The sequence below is a fragment of the Microcaecilia unicolor genome, chromosome 5 (genome assembly GCF_901765095.1).
Source record: "Microcaecilia unicolor chromosome 5, aMicUni1.1, whole genome shotgun sequence".
Classification (NCBI taxonomy): domain Eukaryota; kingdom Metazoa; phylum Chordata; class Amphibia; order Gymnophiona; family Siphonopidae; genus Microcaecilia; species Microcaecilia unicolor.
Window position 1 is genome coordinate 169,579,478 of NC_044035.1, and position 18,974 is coordinate 169,598,451.

An 18,974-nucleotide genomic window follows, 5' to 3' on the forward strand; every position below is an offset into this window, starting at 1 on the left:
ATAAGAGGCTTGGGGAGGCTAAGCCTCCCAAGCCCAACCGTGACCTTCCCCTGCTGCCCCCCACAAGCGCAGGGCTCCTTCCCTCCTGACTCAGCTCCCCGACTGGCAAGCCCTCCTCCTCTCCGTTCCTCCCCCCCCCTGCGGGCGTATGTGTTTACTTTCCGTGGCAGCGACGTCAATGAGGAAAGAAGAAGGCACTGCGGGCTCACCTCTGGCTCCAGCTTCTCCCTTCCCTCTTCACACAGTGTCCCGCCTTCTGCGATGATGCATTTCCTGTTTCCGCATGCGTGATCAAGATGCAGTATTCTGCTAGCGTGTAGTATTTGCAGCCCTTTTTGTTTTTTTTTTTTGGTTCACTAGGTTGTGTACTGGTGTTTTAGAGCCCGGTGCCTACTATAAGTGCTGCCTTCCACGCATAAGGTTGTAGCTCGTCTGTCCTTGGAATTAGTGCTGTTAGGTTTGGTAAGGTTATGAGTGTGTTTTGCACAAGTTTGTATATAGTGTTTTGGCAGTGCAGAGATTGTGTGTTGGCCTTACTGAGGTGGCACCAAACATCAGAAAGGGTTGTAGAGCCTAAATCATGACACACTACCTCTTGAAGGATCTACATATGGTCGTTAATAAAAGGAGCTCATTGTTTTGTGGCTGTACATGAGAATTGTGATATTATGATCCCTTGTTTCAAATTGTTGACTGTCTGCATTTTCCATATGGGTGGTATATTGGTGTATTAGGGTCTGCCCAGTGTAAAATTTATGGTACAGTAAGGTTCTGAGTGTGTTTTTGCACAAAGTTGTGTATAGTGTTTTGCAGTTGAGCAATTGTGGTTAGTATATGCTTTGAGCAACCACTTTATTTTTTGACATGATACATATCTAATATCTAAATTTAATAAAAGGTATTAATTGTGACTATTTTATTTTTACTTATTTTTTTTTGTATTGTCAGACAATTATGGATGTGAGCCCGGCCCCTAACCCCACCTCCTTTAGCCTCTCCAAACAGTTGGGCCACCGACTGCCTATGACTTGATGGCTGTTTAGAGCTTACGCTCTCGACCCTCAATTCATATATCCAGGCAGTTCTCCCACATCGAAGATTTCTGGTACACAAACAGTGCACAGGAGTGAAAAGAGGCATTTGTGATGTCATAGAAGAGTAGGGTGAGGTGCAGTACAAGAAAACCCTCCATTTCGGGGAACAGGTGGTGTGGTCAGTTGTGGCCTGCATCGCCAGTGCATGACATAGGGCCTGGATTGTGTGACGGTTTTGAGAGTGAGCCTGATGACGGTGGAAAGGGAGTGTGACACTTTTCTATAGAGTTTAAATCTTGTTGTCAAGAAATGTGCAAGGAGTTTAAAGACATGAGAGATGATGTCATCTCTAAAACTGACTCATTCTACAAAGACTGAGAGAGTTAGGTGCATGAGTGGATGAGCTGGAGGGCTGATCACGAGGAGACCTTAACAGAGATGTGACTTGCAGGAGACAGATTGGTGTCTCAGGTTGAAGATTTGCTCTATAAACTGGCTGATATTGAAAACAGAGGCAGACATAAAAACCTCAGATTTAGAGACGTGCCTGAAAATAATAATGAGCAGGAAAATGTGTTCTAGGTTATACAGACCATCTGTGTGTAGTTGCTGGGAGAGAAGCCACAATTAGCTGCCATTGAATTAGAGAGAGTGCTCAGGGCATTGAAGCAGTCACCTAATAACTTGCTACGAGATATCATGGTGAGGTTGGCAAAGTATGCCATCAGGGAAAAAATATTGGTGAAGGTTGCAGGCAGGAGCCACTATGACTTACCAGGATACCCTGGGCAGGTTTATTAGGACTTATCCACTTTTCACCCTGACTAAGAGGCGAGAGTTTTAAAACTATTTTGGAAGTGTTGCAGTGTGAGCACATTAATTATCTCTGGGGGTTCCACCTGGCTTTATGCTTCCTGTTGAAGGGTAAGATTTACAGAGTGAAAATAACCTGCAGAAGCATGGAGGCATTTGACTCTTTCGTCCCTGTGTTCTTTTGTTTCTTACACTAATAAGACAAATAATACTTACTACTCAGAAGTGAAATAAGAAGAAAAGTTTACTCTGGAGACAAGTAAATAGTGGCTCAAGCAGAGGCTATTGCAAGTCTGAAATACAGAAAAGAAATGATTAGAGAGCCCCCCCTTGTCTCCAAGCCAGTTCACTGCCTTGGGAACAAAGAAGCCCCCCTGAACCCTAGTCTGTCACTCATACTTACACAATACATATCTACTATAATAAAGCTCACCTCCAACGTTCTGAGGCTGCCTGGTGGCTTCCGGTGGTGGTGTCCCTCATGGAGTAGATATCCGGTGGTGGTGTCAATCATGTAGATAATCGTGACATCAGCGAGAGGGGAGGAGCTGTGATTGTCCAATGTGGAAGGGGAGGAGTAGGGAAACCTCCCCCTTCCCAGGAATCCGAATGGAGCGCCAGGAGGCAGGCGAGAAGGTCTACCGGGCCCAGTACGCTAAGCGGCCGAGGTTCCTATGAGAAATGCGGGCAGAGCATCGCAAAAGACTCGCTGCAACTGGACATCATGGTGCAGGTAGGCGCGCACGCTGCAATACATGGGGGCGGGAGCAGGGCTCGGATACCGGCGATCGCTTTCTAGCGCCCGTTTCATTGCTTTCTGAAATGGGCCTTTTTTACTAGTTATACAATAATCAGGAAATTAATTGCCATCTTAGCACATCCCACTAACCAATCATCTGATCACACATGCTTATGTCACCCAACTAATAAAAACTTCTCTTCCACCATAACTTTGTCACAAATGCCATGACCCCCTTCTCATGCTACTTCAGCAGTTTTTTGTCACATATCCAAACTGTAACTAAGTTATTTTTACTGTACCAGCTGACCTTGTGATTAGACTTTTTCCAACTTCCCCTTTTCACTTTCTAAATATAATGTGATTTCAAACTATGTAAAACACAGGATATCTGACTCAAATATTAATATAAAACCTAAATATCCATTAAAAGTTATCATAATTACATTGGACCATTCTATATACATATCCTTATCCTCCAAAAGCTTGTAACAAAGTTCACAATCAATAAATTCTTAAGCAGTCTTGTACAGTATTTTGCCCTAGACATGACCTTAACATTGGTCAGCAAAAGTACAGAAAAAATGGGGGGCTTTTTCATTCTCAATAATCGCCTCCCTCCCCATGATCTTAAGCAGTTTCTATAACCATCTCCATCCCTACACACATCTGTCTCAGTGGGGATGCACTAAAGTCGTCGTTAGAGCCATTCCGTACCAAATTCCATAGCGAATCGGTAAGGAACGGCTGTGCATCAAGGAAAGGGAATGCAAATGAGCTGCTCATTGCAGCTCACTTGCATTCTCTAATCCTTCGTAAAACTATCGGATAATCGGCCGGTAGAGCATGCGCAGAGCAGCCAAGCGTTATGCTGGCTGCTCTGCGTATGCCAAGGACGTTAAAAAAAAACATGTCCTTTATGGACGTCCTTGGCCCCCCCCCCCCCCGCCCGAGGTCACCGCTCCCCGCTCCCCCCTGCATTGAAATCAGAACTTTACGCAGCCTCGGCCCCCCTCCCTTCCTTCCTTCCTTGCTTGAAATTACAGCTTCCCCGCCATCCTCTGCCCCCCTCCTTTTGCCACCGGCCCCTCACAGCGCCTCTCACCTCCATGTGAAGGCGCTGCACCGGCAACAACAGCTGATCGCCTCTCCGGACTTCCCTCCTTTCCTCCTGGCCCGCCCTCGTTGATACACCCAGATCAAGTGGACACCAAGCGATGGACAGTATTCTTGGGTAGTGAACTTTAATTTCAGTAACTAAAAGCAAGGCGATTTCCAGGATTTTATTAGGTTTAGATGCGGAGAAGGCCTTTGAAAAGGTCCACTGAGTTTTTTTTCCAGGAGATCTTACAAAAGATGGGTTTGGGGAAGTACTTTCTGGATTAGGGGTTTTTATACAGAACCTAAAGCCTGTGCTAGAATCGATGGAGGTAACTCTACTATGTTTAACTTGGAAAGGGGCCCAAGTCAGGGATGCTCACTTTCTCCTCTGCTATTTGCCCTTTCCATGGAGGTCCTAGCTATGGCCATATAAAACAGTCCAGATATCAGAGGTGTGAGAGTAGGCCCTAGTGATTTTAAAGTTAGTCTTTTTGCAGATGATGTTCTGTTGTCCCTGACCTCTCTCCTCACAACTTTGCCAAACTTACTAAGGGAACTTGAGGGTTTTTCTCTGGTTTCCGGTTGGAAAAGATGGAGGCTTTTAGTGTTAGCCTAGTAGTAAAGAGGTGTGTTAGCCGTGTTAGTCTACTCTTAAAGGTAATCAATAGAAATCAAACAAAATTAAAACATGGAAAAGAAAATAAGATGCTACCTTTTTTATTGGACATAACTTAAAACATTTCTTGATTAGCTTTCGAAGGTTGCCCTTCTTCATCAGATCAGAAATAAGCAAATGTGTTAGCTGACAGTGTATATAACAGTCCCTCATAGATGGTCTAGCAGGGTGGGTAGGAGATGTGCATGGGGACTTCAAAGCATTCCATAGTCTAGCAGGATGTTTGTGGGGAGGGGAGGGAAGGGGAGGGTGATAAGCAGTGAAATACAACTTATAGTTTATAGTGGGCTAGAAAACCCAGATCCTTGTTAAGTCCTGTCCGTTGGGTGTCAAAATATCAATCATTCTGTTAGCCTAGGGGAAGGAGGTGGTGGACCACTTGCAGATTACTTTCCTATTTCGCTTTGTTGGGGGCAGTTTGAAATACTTTGGGGGTTCAGTTAACTGCCAGGCTCTCTGGACTCTTTACAGCAACTATCCCAAGCGTTACAAGTCAATTAAGGAGGACCTGACTAGATGAAGGGGTCTTCATCTTTCTTGGTTTAGCAGAATAGCAGCTGTTAAGATGAACATCCTTCTAAGACTCCTATATCTTTTTCAAGTTCTGCTGATAGTGGTACCTAGACAGTTTTTGAAATTTGTGCAGATATGGCTGGGAAAGTGCCTCTGTGACATCTGTTTTGGCTCCCTAGACCATATATGGTCCTGTCTTCTGATTTGAGCCTTTCAACTGTGGATATTTTGCAGCTGTGTGATTCTATAAGTAAAGAAACAGATTTTCAGCTGTCTCGGTTTACACATATTTGCAACAATCGATTGTTTCCCCCAGTTCTTACTTCACATGTGTTTAAGTGCTGGGATAAAAACGAATTGTTGACTTAGGGTATGCTTTATGATGAAACCATCTTGTTAACCTTTGAGTCGCTGGCCCATATGTACCAGCTCCCTCCTTCACACTTATGCATAAACACAACTGATACATTTACTTCAACAAAAAGATAGAGAAGCAACACAATTGGAAGATATCTGTAAGAAGTTTTGTTCTATTAAACACTTGGTTACTACCTTATATAGATATTTTGTAGACTCAGACCCCACTGACCACAGGCATAGAGCTGAATGGAGAACCAAATTGGGTACAGAGTATGAAGAGGCTGAATGGGTCACAATGGAGACTTTATTACCTAAGATAGCCATATCAACCAATGTCCAGGAAAGTCGTGTTAAGATGGTCTGTCATTGACATTTAACTTCTGATAGGCTACATAAATTGTACCCTGCTTTTCCTGCAACCCCTTGGAGGGGCTGTCTTAGCCAAGGAACCATGATGCGTATGTGGTGGATGTGCCCTAAAACAAAGGCTTATTGGAAAAGTATACAATTTCAATTTTGCTTGCTTATGGCTTTCCATGTGCCATGGGACCACAGTATCTTTTTGTTAAATAGGAGTATTCATGGATACTTCAATGCTAAATCAACCTTGGTGCTGTTCTGCCTAAGTGCAGGAAGGCCGGTGCTTTTGGACTCTTGAAAGGAACCAAGAGTTCCTTCAGTACGTAAATGGTTGCATAAACTGAGGTACATTTTTGAGATGGAGCATTTGACAGCAGTGCGTCTTAAGATGCTGGCTAAATGGGCTAAGATATGGGGTCCATTAATGGATAAAATATGACTATCTTGCCTTCATAATGTCAGTAGCTGCGATCCATAGAGCATGTACATCATTCCCCCCTCTGGTATCCCTCCCTTCCCTTTTTCCCCTTTTTGTGTTTTGTTGGGTTACTAAGAAAAATTACAAATCTGAGAGGTGCTACTGTTGTAATATTTATTTACTAGTAAAAAAGGCCCGTTTCTGACTCAAATGAAATGTGCGCTAGCAAGGTTTCCTCGGAGTGTGTATGTTTGAGAGAGTATGTGTGAGAGTAACTGTGTGAGAGAGAGAGACAGAGTGAATGTGCGAGTGTGTGTGTGTGACATATAGTGAGTGTGTGAGAATGAGAGTGTGTGTGAGATTGAGAGTGGGCGTTGACGGCAGGGGCCCCCTCCTTCCCCCTCCCCCTCCCAGTTCCAGGGTTTCCCCCTCTCTCTCTGCCATTCAGGGTCGTCGTCCCCTCTCTCCCTCCCACGTTCTGGGTCCCTCCCTCTCCCCCATCCATTCCTTCCTTCCACCCCCCTCCCTGTCCTTTTAAAAAGGTTGCTGTGACTGGAGCCTTCATCAGACTTCTAGCCGCAAATGGCACAGTAGCTCTGGGAGTGTGCGTTTTTGACAGCTGTAGAGAGTCTTCAGCTCGGATTGTTTAAAATAAAAGTAAAGAAAAAGAAAAGGAAATCTCCCAGCTCCGCAGCTGTGGGACTGCACGATGACCGAGAAGCTGTGCCGGGGGGTGGGATCCTCCGGCGCTTGCAAGTTCTGCACTGCCGTGGAAACAGCTGATGTTCCGGTTCCGGCGGTTCTTTCTCCTTCAGCTGGTTCGGTGGAGCCTTCGGGTGCATCAGCGGCGGTCTGGTCTTTGCGCTGCTCAGATTCGGGTCACGCTGCCATTTTTGCGTGAACGGTGGCCATTTTGTCAGCCCTTCAAAGCATTTTTTTAAAATACGTAGGAGTTCACGTTCAATCGCGCCGCTGTTCTGTGATTGGACACAGTCGTTGATGACGCTTGTGGGAACAGGAGCAGTGAGCACGAATGCTTCAATGTTTTTGTCCACGCTGCCAGCTTCAGAACATTGCAGGTGGGTTTTATTGTATAGGATTTTGTTTGTTACATTTGTATCCCACATTTTCCCACCTATTTGCAGGCTCAATGTGGCTTACATAATATCGTGAAGGCGTGCGCCAAGCCCGGTAAAGAAACAAATACAAGGTTATATTGTGGTCGAGTAAGGTACCTGTGTTTCAGATACAGAGGGGGTTGAGGAGAGGGAAGGTTATATAGTGTCCATTACGAGCTTTGATTTTGCTGTGTTGCAGAGTGTGGGGTCAGTGGCATATGCCTTTTTGAACAGGTAGGTTTTTAGTGATTTCCTGAAGATCAGTGTAGGTTTTCAGTTCTTTTATGAGAGTTGCTTCTTTTGTTGTTATTGTATGATTGTTGGCTGTGTTACTATTATACCTCTTTTAAAATAATAATAAAACAATGAATGCCCTCCATTTTCATTACCAAAACACCTTAGCTCTACTTACTTCAGTCCCCTAGACCTTAATCCAGAATTGGCTGCACCATGTTAGGGTTACTGCCATCTTCCATCTTCCATCTTCCTTTGACAGGGACTTCCAAAGTTGCTTGTTTTAGAGAGTCAGCACAAGAACACATAGCCATATGCAATCCCTGGAAAAGTTCTAGGCTCAGATCACTCTTATCTCACTCCGCTTTCTCATGAAGTAGCAGGGACAGAGGCACACCTCCAGTAAGAGGGAGGAGGAGAATGAGGAGCTGAATGCAGCACTTTGACCAACAAGTGATTAATATCTCAATCCTGAAGGTACCATTTTCCCAAGACTTGCATAAGTCTTTATTGCGCCCAAGGTTTTGATGACTTTCAGTCAAAGACGTCATTCGCATTTCCTTTCTACTTCATCTTTGTTTTATCACTCATTGAGGTAAGAGACAGCTGTAGAAACTCCTCAACTCCCTGAAAGGCCTCTTCCAGGACTCTGAAGGGGCTCCAAAAGGCACTTCCCTTTGGAGTTACCCCTCTGAGGCACAACCACACATTGCAATTGTTTTCACTTTTATCCAAACTTGGGGGCACCTCAAACATTTAGGTTCCAATCTTCAGTCAGCCTGAGCTCTTTCTGGTCTGACAGCACTCATGGTCAATGTTCTCATTAAGCGTTGAGCCTGCCGTCCTCCTGAAGATCTGTTTAAAATCATTGTATATTTAAATTTAGTTCATATTTGAGGAACTGTACTCCTCCCATTTTTAGGTCTGCTAGATGAGCTGTGTTAAATTCTGCAGTTATCCTTGGAATTGTTGCTTTGTATTTTCTCCAGAATTTGATTTCTTTCTTTCTCTCTCTCTCTCTTTTTTTTAGGTTAAATGAAGTCATGTCATAGGTATGATTTCATAAACCAATGACAGGCATGGGTAGCTCTGGCCCTCGTGTGCCTAATGCCAGCCAGGATTTCAGGATATCCACAATGAATATGCCTGAGATGTATTTGCATACAATGGAGAAAATATGTGCAAATGTATCTTGGACATGCTTAGCATGGATATCTTGAAAGATGGCTGGCTTGCAGCACTTAAGGACCAGAGCTGTGTGCCTCTGACCTATCCCAGATCTTTCTTTCCTATAGCAGCACAAAGCAGCAACATTCTGTTGCCTGACTGCCTTTGGCTGTTAAATGAGAGGGATAGTTGGACATAGATGTTCTCTTGATTACCCCCTCTTTATGAAGTCCAAAAAAGCACATGTTCTATAATCACCTATGTGCCTTTTATAAAATAGACACCAAGAACCAACCCTAAATGCATGCCGATGCATACATTTACACTTATTCCGTAAAAGGTGAAAATGTGTGAATAAATTCTATACGTATACCAATATATTTATAATACATGTATGATCACAGCTCTGCCTATGCCCTGCCCAAATTACCCTCCCTAAAATGCCTGTTCACAGATCATGTAAAAGAAGGTATGCTTTTTCTGTGCATCTACTTTTTATGCAGATGTGTAATCTTTATAAAAACCCTTTTCTATGTGTAAAAATGGGCTTTACACATGGAAAAAGCTTTATAAAATTATCCCCAATAATATTAAAGGGCAATTTATAACAGAGTTTCTAGAAAAAATATAGCTTATTTGATGCTAATTGTTTTGAAGGCACATATATGTTCTTCTTATAAAATAGGCTCTTAGAAAAATCCCCAGTATAATGCAAGTAATCCCTCAGACAATTAGAGCTGTTCTGAGGCAGGTGCAGCTTTTTACATGTACTCTGTCTCAGTATACATGTATTTTATAAACTATGTGTGGACCTTGCAACTTTGCCCCAGCTCCACCCAAACACTGACCCCAGGAGCGCCTGTGCACTGCCCACATAAAAGTATGCATGTAAGTACACGTACTTGTAGACTCCTGTGCAATTTTATCACATCAGTTTCATGCATAAATGATTTGTAAAATGACCCCCCTTTTTGTGTATTTTTCAGGACATGTTGACCGACAAACTACGATTGAAAACTGCTGCTCTGAAAGTGCAGAAGAAGAAACTAATGTTACAGCTGAAACAGGTGGGTAACTGCATGTGCAAGGACATTTGAAAGAACTGGGCAGAAGCAATGCCAAACAGCAGTATTTAAAACCATGCCTTTAGAAGGAAACAGCTCATTGCTGGTTTTCAATTGGATCCATAGAAGGAAGAGATGGGGGAAGTCCTGCATGAGGTAGACTTCCAGCAGCTGAAGATTGAGAACTCACAGTTTCTGGAGAGAATTGATGAACGGAACCAGGACCTGCTACATCTGAAGCTGACAGCAGGAAATACGCTCCAAGTCCTCTGCTTCTACAAGGTGAGGTAGGAGAAGATTAGATGTTTGTCATCCTCAAAGAAAGGCTAAACATGTCAGCCACATCACACCTATGGTGGCTATTTTAGAAGTCCTATTTTCGTTTTGGATATGCATAAGCTGGCATTTAGACTTGTGTGTTGCATACATGTCTAAATCCCAATTTTAGAAAGCCAGGATATACATGTCTACAATGTGAATACATGCATATGACCATGGAGCATGGTCTGGGTGTGTTTTGGGTTGGGATTATGTGGGGCGAAAGATACACGTGCACTCCCCATTTTAAAAGGGAAATGTGTGTTGAGATTTACAACTGCTCCAGGAGTTAAAGAGATAGTTGCTTGTTTTGTGCAGAGATTAGAGGTGGAGAGATTAGAGGTGGTCATCCTCTTAATCTCCCAGTGTTTTTTGTTCTTCCTTCCCCCACCCCAAATAATAATGGCAAAGGATATTGGTGCCTGTGATATCTTCAGAAGACATAGACATGTATGTTGCTAAAGTGGCTGATGTACACCTGTATGTTCCATCAAAAAAAACAGAGGATAATCAGGAGGAGTCAAAATAGATAGAAGATTGATCAGACTCTTAAAATTACAAGAGAATTTTTTTATTTTGTAGTGGAGAGTTCTCAGAGTATAAATGCACCCAAGCAAGACTACACCGAAGTGATTTACATCTCTAAGGGTGGACTAGCTTCTCGATCATGGAACTTCTCCACGTTTTTTTATGTGAACTAAATGCACACCCGTGCTATATTCACAATGTGATAAATAACCTAATTTGATATTTAAAATGTTTGAATCAATTTTAAATATTTTAAATATTAAATTAGGTTTTTTGATGGTTTGTATTTTGATTTTTTACCAGAGAATATTTTGTGATTGATATTTTTGACAAGCTGGTTTACCCACCTGTATGTTCCAGCACATACACATAGAGATAGAAATTTGCATCTTCGCACTTCCTGTTGGGTAGAGGGCATGACCTGACAGCGCACCTGAGTGCAAACCTGTAAAGGAGGGCCCTGCGCTGGCACTGAAAAGGCTCTACAGCTTTAGGAACAGGTATTGCTGAAAGCATCAGCATGGGGAAGGGCTGTTATGGTGGGGGGAGGGGGAATAGGGAGGGAAAGGAGAGATGCTGAAACCAGCATGAGTGGAGAAATGAGGGGGAATGCTATACTTGCAGCTGCTGTGGTAGGAAAGAGGTAGATTACTACATTTGGGTATTGTTCATGACTGTTGGAAAACTGGAAAGGACGAAGGGAAAATCTTATGTTTTAAATAAGCACTTGCATTTGAAAACTGTTAACAATCATAGTTTGACAAATATATTCAGTGTTAAATGTTGATAAAGGTTGACTCACAAGAAGTCATAAAGAGAGATTTCTGTTCACAATTTAAAATTTTGTTTCACAACCCGCCAATCCTTAGAGGGAACATTGGACTGAGTATCCGAGCAGTTCACTATTAGATCGAAGGCTGATTAGGAGAGCTTCTACTCTCCCAGGTCCAGGGAATGTCTGCTAAGAAATTCTGCTTGAAGTTTTTGGGTTCCCACTATGTGTGCTGCTGAAACATTGTTGAGGTTCTTCTCAATGTAAGTAAAAAGGAGGCATGGTTTCACAGCCAGTTGAGGACTTTGAGTTCCTCCTTGCTTGTTGACATAAGCCACCGCTATGGCATTGTCCAATAAGACTCTGACTGATTTCCCTGGAAGGTACTTGGCAAAAGCAAGGCTAACTTTTCGAATTGCCCTCAACTCTAATTAGTCAATTGACAAAGATGCTTCTGTCAGAGACCATTTTCCTTAAGTTGTGTTGTTTTGAATGTGGGCTTCCCAACCAGAGAGACTGGCATCTGTAGTGATTACTACCCAATTTGAAACTAACAAGGGAATCCTTTTCAAGAGAGTGCTGGGCTGAAGCCATCAGCTCACGTTGTGTCTCGCTCGCACCGTCCACGACAGGCATGGATCATAAGACAAATGAAGTGAAGCCCACCAACTGAGGAATGAGTCCTGAAGAGATCTAATATGTGCTCTTGCCTTTGATACAACCTCCAGCGTTGCAGCCATGGATCCCAAAACTTGTATGTAATCCCAAGCCTGAGGATTGTGCTGCTGCAGAAGTAGCTTGATCTGAGACTGAACTGGGAGAAACACTCTTCCCTTGTGGGTATTGAACACCCCAAAATATTCCAGTAATTGATAGAGAAAAAGTTTTGCTCTTGTTGAAATTGACAGTCCATCCCATAAGACATAAGCATCACCACACTGGGACAGACCAAAGATCCATCTAGCCCAGCACCCTGTCTCTGGCAGTGGCCAGTCCAGGTCACAATCACCCGACAAAATCCACGGAGCAAAGCATTTTGTATTGCTTGTCCCAGGAATAGTGGATTTTTCCCTACGTCCGTTTAATAGCATTCTATGACCTTTTCCTTCAGGAAGCTGTCCAAACCTTTCTTAAACTCTGCTAAGCTAACCACCTTAACCACATTCTCCAGCAACAAATTCCAGAGTCAAATTACGCGCTGAGTAAAGAAAATTTTTCTCTTATTTGTTTTAAACTTACTGCACTCCAGCTTCATCGCATGCCCCCTTGTCCTAGTATTTTTGGAAAGTGTAAACAGACGCTCCATATCTATCTTTTCCACTCCACTCATTATTTTATATACCTCTATCATATCACCCCTCAGCTGCCTTTTCTCCAAGCTGAAGAGCCCCAGCCGCTTTAGCCTTTCCTCATAGGAAAGTCGTCCCATCCACTTTATCATCTTTGTCACCCTTCTCTGCACCTTTTCTAATTTCACTATATCTTTTTTGAGGTGCAGCTACCCAAAATCTTAAGAAGCTGTGGAGCAAGCAAGCTAGAGGGAAGCAGCAACATAAACAAGACAACATCAAATATAAAGTGTAGTGGGCCCCAGATGAGACAAACAAGCAGTCATTGGTCAGAGGAAGCAAAGTTTATTGAAGGATCCGATACAGTCCGTGTTTTGGTGAAATGCCCACAACAGGGGGTCTATATGTATATAAAACACATATAAAAATTAAAAATAATAAATAAGAATAAAGTATGCAGATATCATAGGGTAATGACTTACTTGGTAATTTGCTATCAGAAGCTTACAAAAACAGGGTAGCTGCAACAGATAATATTACATAAACAAAATGCAAAACAGCATGAAATTTTACAATGATGCAGTGTGGGAAATAAAAAGACAATACAAAAAACACAATGAGGTATATGACAGCTCAGGACAAGATGGCTGCAGTGAGTTAATCTTACTTTTATACCTTTCCAGGACATTTTCAACTTTGAAGCATTTTTGCCACTGCTGCAGAATAATTTTTGATTCAGTTTAGTATGCTATTTGATTGAAGTTTGACATCTCTTATGCTAATATATTTTATTTCACTTTTCAGTCTATTCATCGGCTACTGCTAATGACACAAGCATTCATACACCTAACCAAGTATGCTTACACATATACTTTGAATTTTGATAGCACGTACTGTAAAGTGGATCCTCTTTTCTCAGCGGTTGCAGCTCTCCCCAGCCTGAAGAACACCTTCCAGTACTGCTTCTTTTTCCCTCAGAACAATAAAGCTTTTTATTGCCTAGGAGGGGCTTCCCTCCTTCCCTCAGTTGTGGCACCAAAACACAAAACAAAGCACAGTTAACATTCACCTTTCTCAATCCGGTTAGTTTCCCAGTCCAGGCTTCCACAGCTGCTTCCTCTCCCTCCCTCCTGGGGAAGAGTAGCAGCAAATAAAAAAAAAACACAGTTCAGTTTTAGCCAAGCTTTCAAAACACAGCTCAATTTAGCCAGGCTTTCAAAAACACAGTTCAGTTTTAGCCAAGCTTTCAAAACACAGCTCAATTTAGCCAGGCTTTCAAAAACACAGTTCAGTTTTAGCCAAGCTTTCAAAACACAGCTCAATTTAGCCAGGCTTTCAAAAACACAGTTCAGTTTTAGCCAAGCTTTCAAAACACAGCTCAATTTAGCCAGGCTTTCAAAAACACAGTTCAGTTTTAGCCAAGCTTTCAAAACACAGCTCAATTTAGCCAGGCTTTCAAAAACACAGTTCAGTTTTAGCCAAGCTTTCAAAACACAGCTCAATTTAGCCAGGCTTTCAAAAACACAGTTCAGTTTTAGCCAAGCTTTCAAAACACAGCTCAATTTAGCCAGGCTTTCAAAAACACAGTTCAGTTTTAGCCAAGCTTTCAAAACACAGCTCAATTTAGCCAGGCTTTCAAAAACACAGTTCAGTTTTAGCCAAGCTTTCAAACACAGCTCAATTTAGCCAGGCTTTCAAAAACACAGTTCAGTTTTAGCCAAGCTTTCAAAACACAGCTCAATTTAGCCAGGCTTTCAAAAACACAGTTCAGTTTTAGCCAAGCTTTCAAAACACAGCTCAATTTAGCCAGGCTTTCAAAAACACAGTTCAGTTTTAGCCAAGCTTTCAAAACACAGCTCAATTTAGCCAGGCTTTCAAAAACACAGTTCAGTTTTAGCCAGGCTTTCAAAAACACAGTTCAGTTTTAGCCAGGCTTTCAAAACACAGCTCAATTTAGCCAGGCTTTCAAAAACACAGTTCAGTTTTAGCCAAGCTTCAAAATACAGCTCAGTTCTAACCAAGCTTTCCAAAACACACAGTAATGGCTTTGCGCGGGCTCAAAGCCTAGGGTCCCACCCTCTTGGTCAGTCATACTCCTACCTGACCTCCTCCCGCTTGACCCGGCTTGGCCCCGCTACTTCCTTGGCTTTCGCTGAGCCAGAGCTGAAAAGTCCATCGGCTCTTCCAGGGTGTTCTCCGGTTCAGTCAACTCCATAGGGCAAGGCTCACTCTCTGCCTCTCTCTCCTCAGGAGCCCAATCCATATTCTCCTCGCCCCGCCCTTCTCCCAGCTGCTCACCCTTTCTTTCATTAAAGCTCTTTTGTGGCTCTTCTTTCTCCACCCACCTGTTCCACCACCTCTTCCACCAGGTTGGAGAATCAGCCTTATTCCTTCCCCTGCGGCCCTCCTCTGGAGACTCCTGGGAATGCACATAGTTTCTCTTATCCCCGGTCTCCCTTGGGGCATGCTGGGATTTGTAGTTCTTTATTTCTAGTTTTTTCCTGGGGAATGCCTGCCTATAACGGGGGTATTCTGGCCTATCCCAGGGTTCCTTTGGGGCCTGTCTTACATACTCTTTACAGTACCTAAAGGAGTACTATGCGACTATAGTGGTTTTATTTTTGTTTTTACCCTTTTTTGATGATTCTTCAGTTTGATTGTTTAATTTTAGATTTCAAGAAGGATGTGATATAGCAGCATTGTGTTGTTGCCTACATTGCTGGTTTTTTATTTGTTTTTCTAATGACCTTCTGTATATGGCCAACAATATATGACATTTGGATGATAGTTATGACTGCATTTGTGTTTTTTATACCAGGAAGATTGCACGTTTGATACAATACTTGTGATTACAGCAGCCCTATGGCTTGCTTATCTCTCACTGTTTTTCCATAAGAATAGGTTTGTTAATATAACATTTTCAATATACGGTACATTTTTTGTAATATCCATATTGAAATTGTAGAATGCTCACTAGTTGGATATACCTCATTGTGCTTTTTACATTGTTTTCTTATTTCCCACATTGCATCATTGTAATGTTTCATGCTGTTTTTGCATTCTATTTGTGTAATATTATCTGTCACAGTTATCCTGTATTGGTACGTTTCTGATAGTGAATTACTAAGGAAGCCATTACCCTACGGTATCTGCATATTTTATTTGTTCTTTTTTTATATATATGTATGTAATTTTGAGTTTGCTTTATATACATGTAGACCTCTGATTCAGGCATTTTGCCGAAACACTGGGTGTGTCATTTCCTTCAATAAACTTCACTTCCTCTGACTTGAGATTCTACCCATTTGTCCTATCTGGGGCTCACTACATATTTGGTGAAGAAGCTATAGCACATGAGATGTGACTGTTGAACTCTCTTGAAGAGAAGCTGCTGGGATCAAAAAATCATCCAGATAGGGTTGGACACTGATTCCTTCCTAATGAAGAAATGCAGCTATGACCACCATGACCTGCGAAAAGGTTTTGGGGGCTATCACTAAGCCAAAAGCCATCACTTGAAATTGGTAATGCTGACCAAAAACTGTAAACCTGAGAAATCTTTGGTGTGGAGGCCAAACGGGAATGTAGAAGTAAGCTTCTTTGAGATCTAGAGCAGTGAGAAATTCTCCAGGAAGAACTGACACTATTACTGACTAGAAAGTTTCCATTTTGAAATGAGAGAGCTGACCCCCCCTCCCCCACCGGACCCGATTCTGCCTTTGCTAGAGGAACCTTTTCATAAATATGTCCAACAATTGCTCAGCACTCTAATAACTCTTTCATACTTTATATTAGTGACGTCAGCAGCGACTCGTTTCACAGGAGTATATAACTCATGATTCGCCTGCCTCTTCATCAGTCAGAGTTACTTTTCACAAACTTCATTCATTTATTTGAACTTCTATTCAAACTACTATAAAAGTCACTTATTACTTCGATTTTATGTTGATATTTCAGATCCGCTGCCTACATGGACTGTGTTTCGCAGGGTATTAAACACCCAGCTGCATCAGGGCGTGGACCTCTTCATTACATGTCAGCCATTCTCTTCACTATCTACAGGTACAGGAACGACGGCTCCAAGGTTTTTGAGGGTGAGCAGGGTGGATTTTACGGCTCGTTTCTTGCCTGGATTTTTTGCAAGGAGATTCCAAGAAAAAATAATTGTGGTAGGGCAGGAAAGTTTTAAATTGTAACTTTGTCTAATTATTTTCAGGACCCTGTGGCAGTGTGACTGGCAAACACACTGGAACCAACATAGACACAGTCAGGGTGCAGTGTAAATCAAAAGGAAACTTTATTGCTGAACTAACAAACAAAATAGCAGTTTGTTTCTGTCACCGAATCGGGGCTTAACATGACAACAATCACATTAACAATGGTTTCTCCTCTCTTCAGCAGTCCTATCTTGTCAGGCTTCTACAGCATAGTTCAAATCATGTATGTATAAATCCAGGCCTGATCTAGTAAAGAAATGTACTCTTTACCTGTGCAGTCTTCTCTTGTAACTCCTTGGTGCAAACCTTAGAAATGGGGCCACTCCTAGCATCCCTGGGTCTCTCCTACAGGTACTGCAGCCCAGCTAACACCTTGGGAGGATTCCTTCACTCCCAGTCCTCCTCTAGGAGACCTCTGTACTCGGGATTTCGCTCCTCTATACTCAGGGCCTCTCTGAGCTACTCTGTTCCAGGGCATTTAACCACCTCCCAGCCTGAGCCCCGCCCCTCTGACAGCCTCTGGCATGGCAGGTTAGCGCCATCTGCTGTAAGGTGGCTTAACTGCAACATCAGTGAGGAGTGTTCTCAGGGACACCTGTTGCTATACCACAGCCCATTAGTCTAACGTTATCTGAATCCATTCCCAGAGGAAACTGGAGACATGTTCTGCTATCACTACTATTGAGGAATGGACCTGTACCCCATCAATGGTTGTCTCAAGAGGATCCTACTTAAATCATAAAGAATACTAAACTTGCCTCCATTCATGGCAAAATTCTTATTGTTGTTCCTGCTCCTGTTCAGGATCAGCAGATTGCTGAATCGAAAAGACAGGCTCTTGCAACATGAGAACAGCAAATAGAAACCTGGAGATCTAGGGCATCAACGTCAAAAGAGTGTTTAGGCCTGTGCTTCCCAATCTTTTTGTGGCTGTGACTCTATGTGTCAGGTCTCAAAGCAGCAACTAGGTTTGTGAGCCCTTGGGCCGCTGCCAAGGAGCAGCAGTGGCAGGCAAAACCACCCCAACCAGCACTGGGCTAACACACACAAAGCAGGAACTGCAGACAGGGATAAGCAAAGCAGGAACACACTGGACAAGAACACTTGACTGGAGCAAGGCTTCACCTGCACTTGACCACCCTTCCCCAGGAGTTGAGCCCCTGGGTGTAGGCGACCGGCAGGACTTACCGGACTGGGCAGGAACTGGATACCAGCAGGAAACACACAACAGAGTCAAGACTACAAGCTGCCAGGCAGCCACTAAGACAGAAACACAGACAGGAGGGAGTCAGGACTAAAAGCTGCCAAGCAGCCACTAATAAAGAACACAGACACAAGACAAGGAAATGCAGACCAGAAACAAGACTAGGAACTAAACAATAAAACCAAAGCTAACTACACACAAACAAACAAGAACCAGGCAAGAACTCAGAATAAAACTGGACTAGGCAGAAGTGCACAGAGCACACCCACATACCAGGGACCTTAGATGATGTAAAGGCAAACACAGAAGTTTCTAGGTGATTAATAAAGCCCATCAGCTGCTAAAGCTCAGCTGCAGCAATCACAAGGCAACTACGGGTGCTGTTCAGGTACAAACAGGGAAAGCAATTCTGGCAGCCTGGAAGATCTGGACTGAACTGGTGCTGAAGTCTGGAATGGGTGACAGTAAACAGACAGTCCATTGCAGCCACCAGGTCTGGCCACCAGAGGATGAGGTGAGCACAGACAAGGAAACGGTCACAAACTTGACACTATGATTACAGCCAAGTAAAATTATGTGACCCCCCTGGAGGTGCAGAATAATAATGGAGAGCTCTCCTAGGTTGTGACGCCAAAAGTGTGTTTTGTGGCCCCATTTGGGGTCCCAACCCTCAGTTTGGGAAGTTCTGGTTTAATTGCTGCTTCTATTTTGCAGTCTTACAGAAGTTTTAAGGCTGTACCTCCATCTCCAGGGATAGTAGTCTTTTTAGTAACAGCCATACCAACAACATCTACTTTGGGCAGCTAAAACTTTGCTTCTCAGTGTGAAGCAGAGGATAGAGTTTAGCCATAGCTTTGCCCACTTAAGACCAGTATTAGGAGAGTCCCACTCTGCAAAAGTAGATCCTGAATAGCTTCATGAACAGGAAAGGCTTTAGGAGCCCCTTTAAGTCTCCCCATTAAGCTTCCTCATAATGGAATTTCCTTGAAAGAAAGAAAGCTGAGTTGGGGAATTGAAATATTCAGAGTTTCTAGAGACTTCATTATCAA

General features: G+C 43.0%; 1 protein-coding gene across 1 annotated transcript in view; it reads left to right on the forward strand.

The window, feature by feature from the left end:
* Nucleotides 1–18,974, forward strand: part of CCDC113 (coiled-coil domain containing 113) — a 184,857-nt gene that overhangs the window by 91,585 nt on the left and 74,298 nt on the right. The window contains exons 4-5 of the mRNA XM_030205001.1: nucleotides 9,520–9,600; nucleotides 9,724–9,879. Coding sequence (XP_030060861.1) covers nucleotides 9,520–9,600; nucleotides 9,724–9,879 — 237 coding nt within the window. The remainder of the gene's footprint in view (nucleotides 1–9,519; nucleotides 9,601–9,723; nucleotides 9,880–18,974) is intronic.